General features: G+C 38.9%; 1 protein-coding gene and 1 long non-coding RNA gene across 6 annotated transcripts in view; one reads left to right on the top strand and one right to left on the bottom strand.

Annotated features, from left to right (window-relative positions):
- Positions 1-735: 735 nt before the first annotated feature.
- The window catches only part of VGLL4 (vestigial like family member 4), a 95605-nt gene continuing 90340 nt past the window's right edge, over positions 736-6000 (bottom strand). For all 5 annotated transcript variants that reach the window (XM_052776262.1, XM_052776260.1, XM_052776261.1 and 2 more), the window contains 2 exons: positions 5468-5588; positions 736-3595 (listed from right to left, as the gene is read on the bottom strand). In XM_052776262.1, coding sequence (XP_052632222.1) covers positions 3327-3595; positions 5468-5588 — 390 coding nt within the window. In that variant the 3' untranslated portion in view covers positions 736-3326. The remainder of the gene's footprint in view (positions 3596-5467; positions 5589-6000) is intronic.
- On the top strand, positions 3589-5166 carry LOC128136518 (uncharacterized). Its single transcript, XR_008233394.1, has 2 exons — positions 3589-3826; positions 4813-5166. It is a non-coding gene; the product is annotated as an uncharacterized LOC128136518 (long non-coding RNA).

Genomic DNA, 6000 nt, shown 5'->3' with positions numbered 1-6000 from the left:
TTCCTCTGAAGGCTCTCGCCTGGTTCACTGAACTTTCTCAAGATCAGGTAATTAGGACACTTGTTTTTAAGGATTAACCCTCTCCAGTCAAATGAATGAATGATCTTCTTTTGAAATGCCGCTCACCCAAAACCCAAGACCATGGATGTCTTCCTTTGCAATACAGCTGTCTGTCTTCTTTAGGGAATAATTTCTGTTCTCTAGGTAAAACTTGGAAGAAAGTTGCGGGACAAAACAAAATGGAAGAAAATGAAGGCATTGGTCTTTTCAAAAACAGGACAGAAACGCTTGACTAGCTGGTATTTTCCAAAACGGTAACTGAACAGGAGCTGCTGCTGGTGAGCTACATTAGAACAGGAACAGCTGCTTCAGCCCCGTATGGAGAGCAGTACCGGGCAAACGCTCAAGGACGTGACCGGTGGGACTGCTGCCAGCGTGTCTTCGTTCAGTGGCCAGAGACGTCCTCCCAAAGCCGGCGGTGCTTCTGTCCGTCTCCGCCCTGGCAGCAACAGGTTCTCTTCGTAGTTGTTTCTTGACAAGAAACTTGACAAACTCCTGAACTTGTAAGGGAAAAAAACAAACCCCCAAACCCAGACTATAGCTATCCAGCCCCTTCAATGGGGTAACGGTCCTAAACGAGACGACATGAGCAGTAGTTTGTTTCTGCTTCCAGCTCATGAAGTACAGAAACCAATTTCCCCTCTTACCAAGCAATACAGAAGAGTATGTACACACTTGTGATTTAAGAGCACTTTATTGTTCTTTAAGGCTACTTTTAAGTACAAAAAAAAAAAGATGGCCTGCCAAACCTTTTTTTTTTCCAGGTGAAACAAGGCCACAAAAGAATGGTATATTACAGATTTACAAACACAGAGAATCTTTCAAACTGAACTGTAGATAACCTGGCTCTGTGAAGAAACTTCACCATGTCTCCTGATGGTGAGTTCAGTTTAGTTTCCTTCCACCTCCCCCCAACCCTTTGGCTTTCATGACATTATGGTGTCTAATATACGTTTTAATGGACTTATCACATTAAATCTTTATTGCCCTCAAATCCATTTACCTATCTCAGATAAGTAAATGTAACCTTGTAAAACAGCTATTATTGAAAATATTAGCTTTAAAAACATTATCTTATTTGTGTTTACAAAGAAATATAGGAGTCACATTTTCCACAGAGTCCATCTACAGTATTAGTATTTTACTGTTATAATGCTCAGTAGCCTGTAGCAGTAACAAACTAGTGGCTATTAATGCTAATGCAGTGTTCTCATAGAATAACTGTGTTCCTGCACTTTTACTGTATTACAGACAAATCTACAACAAAAAAAAAAGATCAACTTTTTTCTCCAAACAAAAAAAATGAATGATTACAATAAAGGAAAGGGAAAAATTAAATAGCTACATATCATTAACAAATTAATTGTTCCTCAAAAAATACCTACAAATTTCTCTGTACATTCTTTACGCACAGCGTAACGATGGTCTTAAAGTTACCTATATAAAAAAGTGTTCTTTTAACAATCTTCCTACAGAGAGTAGGGTACTGAATGCCAAAGCAAGTAAGCGTTGACTACCCAGTAAGATGGTAGTGAAATGTGTAAAACTGGGGGCTTAGGTGGGGGTTTTTTTGTGGGTTTTTTTTTTTTTAATTTTTTTTGAAGAAAATTGAGCAGCCACCTTCTCAACAGGAGTAAGAGCCAATCTCCCAATCTCTTTCTACCCTGCACCTTTTCCAAATTAAATAGCTTAACTTTAAAAAAAAAAAATCAAACATAAAATAAAAGCCACAATGGACCCAATACTGTAACATAGTCCAGAATACATCACGTGTAGTTCATCTTCCAACTAGTTCTACCTTCTACACTGAACCAATCATTTCAGGTAACCCAGTATAAAAAAAAAAAGCCCTAGTTGCAACTGTACTGGGAAGACGGAATGTATGGGGGAGAGTAGTTACACTTAACAAGAAGAAGAGAAGCTCTTAGTACTAGCACAGCTGTGGTTTTATGCCTGCCTCTATTGCCTAATTTCTAGTTAGTAGCTATTAATATAGCAAATGATAATAAATGCAGTAATACCTGTATAAAGTTTTCTAATGGAGGAATGTATGCTGCAACTTGGCATAGGCTTATGAATAAGCTTAAAAAAATTAAAGATCATATTTCACAAACTGTAACAATCTGTTGTCCAGCCAAGATACGTAACAGTAGCAGTTTCTGCAGCTAGTTAAAGGTGGATTACACAGACTTAGTTGTAGGAAGCAAATTCCTGTTAAGCAGACAGTGCTGCAGACAGAAACAATTACTCAGTCATGCGCAAAGCTATAGCATCCTGTACCACGCATCGTATACCTCTAAACTGCGTCATTTGAGGCCTGTCCTGAGGCTGTCCTCTTTTGCTGGCTGCTACTAAAGTGAATATCAAATACAAATATCATAGAGTACAACTGTACCAGCAGTAAGTATATCTAGGATTGTTACTGACAAAAATAAACTAATTCTGAAGAAAAGCTAATAAGTATTATGATTCTTACTGTCTATACATTAATAGATACCAGCTATTTTTCATAAAACATGCATCGTTAAGCACTATGGAACCCTCCAACTTCAGCTCTATTCTAACAAACTGCAGTGTTTAGGAAAAAATGCCCGTGTTCTGTAAATTATGCAGTCCAGTTGCAAGCACTAAGCACCTGAAATCTAAAGAGAGAAAGACCTATAACCTGTATGAGACTTCCCCTTCCAAAGCTGTTTTGCTTTAAGAAAAATCAAACTGATAGAAATGTCATCCTTAAACCCTTTTTTCAGCAGTTTGCCCTCAAAATATTAGCATCTTCCAGAAAGCTGCTATGCAACTTCAGTCCTCCTCCAATAGTGCAAATCATACATGACAGTTCTTTTCAAGTATATACATACAAAATTACTTCACAGAGGGAAAAAAAAAAAAAAAAGGCAATGTAAGCAAACCAGACAAATTCTAGTCTCAAGAAGCTAATAAAAGCAAAAGCATTTGGGTCAACCAACTAAGTGTAATGGCTTTTGTGGATTAGCGTGCTTTTTTTTTTTTTTTTTTTTTTTTTTAAGGGGCAGCAGATTTGCATCAGAGGTTTCTTTGGTAATTGAGGCAGGAAAAAAGGATGCTACATCATATGAATCTTTATGAAATAGTTCCTGCTATCGTCTTTAAGGGCACCCTTTTACAAATAAAAAGTGAGTACACAAACCCATGTGTTGAAAACTAATCTCCCCTCCCCCAACACTATTTTAAGCACTGTTCAAAGCTCAGTCAAACCATGCAAATTCACAAACGTAACGGTCCTCTCTTCATGAGACTACAGAGGGCGAGTGATTATGATTGACCATGTGAGAAGAAGGGGAAGACTGGCCCCGCCGTGAAGCAGACTCAGGACTGCTAGAGACTCCGTCCTTCGCGGCTTTAATCTGAAGCCATGTATCCCCAAGTGCTTTGGCAAAGTGGTCATCAACCGATCCTGTGATGGACACAGAGTTTGCCACTGGCTCAGGCTCCTTGTAATTCTTGCCAAGGCTTCGGCGGAAGTGCTCTTCCACCACTGGGTCACAGGCAGTGGTAGCTAGACGGGGAAAGGAGGCACAAGATGCGTTATTTCGGTGCAGAATCCCAGCATCAAGTACTGGATTCAGAACCCGAGTTTTCTCCCATTTTCCTATCATCTCAGCATAAAGCAAGACTTCTTTATATCATTATAGAACTGTTAGTGAATGAGGTGGGAATAAGATGGAAGGAGTTGAAATGAAAAGAAGTATGGAGTTAAATATTTTTACATTTCTGTGACCTGCAACAGGTAAGCATTTTATATTTAATTACAGTTCTCCCTCAGGCTAGTAACAGCTACAGCTCTGATTCTATGGCAACCCTCTCTCAAAACAATCACACAGAACTTATATTTAGGCTTAAATAGAATCAAAGATGGAAACAGTTCTTTAAAATCAGCTCCCAAGCCTGCTGATACCAATCAGATGTGAGGAGACCTCATTCTAAATTACAGCATGCCAAAAGCTGATTTCAGAGTTTCATCTTACTTTACATACTTGTGCTAGGAGCCAGTCAGAAAACTGAATGAATCATTACCTCTGCATGAGGTACTACAAGCATTAAAATGGTGTAATACTATTACAAGAGGAACAAAGAACCTTAAAAGACAGGTTTTGAACAATAAAAGTAATAATTCCTCAGACGAAATATGAGAGTTGCAGTTTTACAATTTGGAAACAATATTTGTGTGTCTAAATGAGATTTATCTTTCAAAAAGAACTCAAAACTGTCAGATCCATGACATTGTCCTTCATGCTACAGAAAGGCTTGACTGATCCTAAAATAAATGTGTCATGCACAAAAACCTCTTCAAGTGACAAGAGACAAATATTTTCTGAAAACGTTTACCACTGTTCCAAAGCCCATGTGAATACAGCTAGGGTCTCACCGAAGCAGCTCTCCTTAGACAAGTAACAGCAGTTTTCTAGAAATCTTCTAACATCTTAGATCCCTAGCTATTATTTCTCTAAGATAGTGTGAGATATCCTCCAGGGTCTCGCTTCAGCTTCTAATTCTAGTTTTCAACAATACACTGATCTTTTTTTAGTATCAACAACAACCACCACCACCCTACTGTGGACTTTTAGGCTTCTACCTATGTCATACTGGTATTGTTACATTGACACATTCTGGCTCATGAAGCCTCACTGCTGTGAACTTACAGAAATGCTGCGTGTTAAAGCTATGCATCAGCAGGTATATGACTTGAAATGAAAGGGCTGTGTTTTCCCCTAGTCGCACAGTGAAGAGAAACATCCCAAGCTTTCCCAGCAAGTACTGCATGAAAAGATTTCATAAAAAGTACTAATTGCACAGAAGGTAGAAAGCTAAAGCTCCCTGCTTGGGTTGCTATAGCAACTGCCCTCCAAAGCTGTTTGTTACCTGTGCAGAGAAAGGTGGAAGATACGTGCTTTGGAAGAGCATTTGTATCTGCAGGGAAAGATTTTTGTGACTGTAGCCGAATCATAAAAGTCTACTGACTACTGAAAGACTGGGGAAACTACAGCTCCTAAAATAAGAGCATGGTTGGATCTGCTGGCCCTCTCTGCTGTTTGCCAGTTAAGACTAAAATAAACATAATGACTTATTTGTCTGTGTGGGGTATTTGTTTTTTTAAAGAAGCTTTTCAAAACAAGAGAAAAGGACACCTCTCTCCCCTTAATTTTGAATTGATACTTTCTACTGTGGCATAGAATTGATGGTTAGAAAGACTGCAGAGGAGATCTGTGCTAGCATGTCTCCGAGTAGACAGGATACAAAGAGGTGTCTATTGTTTCACCTCCTTTTATTCCTGTTAATACATCAGTGCCTACACAGTTAAGGTTAGTGAGACAATTTTGAGCTCCTCAAATTCTCCTCAGGCAGTTAAGAGTACAGACATGTAACTTACTGCTAGAGGGTCTTCTGTAGGCAGGCATGGCTGAACCGCAGCCACTGTGAGCAATGGGGCAATGAGAGAGGTTACAGTTCCGGTTGTTCGCAGAAGCACAGGTGATTACGGATGGACGGTTCTAATATGGAAGAAAAAAGAAAACTGTCACTCAGTAGACAATCAGCCAAAGCCATATTAACAGCAGTTCACTGCACAATCACTTGAGATGTACAAACACTGAGCCCAATCCCAGCAGTGAAATAACCCATAAACTATCCAATTCAGTAAAAGATATTAAGCCCCAAAATATTCAGCTATTCTTTGTCCGATTAAAACACCCCACATTGCATTTCCATAGTGGTTCTTCGTTATTTAAGTGACAAGCAGCCATATAGAAAAAGGGCAGTATAAAACCAAATCATTAAAAGCATTAAAATCATTTTATAGTGACTGTTTCAACTTCACAGACATTACATATGCAGAACTAAATGTCAACACATTAAGTGTTTGTTTCATTCTATGGCCACATATCCTTGTGATTCCAGGACTCA

The sequence above is a fragment of the Harpia harpyja genome, chromosome Z (assembly GCF_026419915.1).
Source record: "Harpia harpyja isolate bHarHar1 chromosome Z, bHarHar1 primary haplotype, whole genome shotgun sequence".
Lineage (NCBI taxonomy): Eukaryota > Metazoa > Chordata > Aves > Accipitriformes > Accipitridae > Harpia > Harpia harpyja.
The sequence above is the reverse complement of the archived record's forward strand: the minus strand, read 5'-3'. Positions and strand labels throughout refer to the sequence as shown.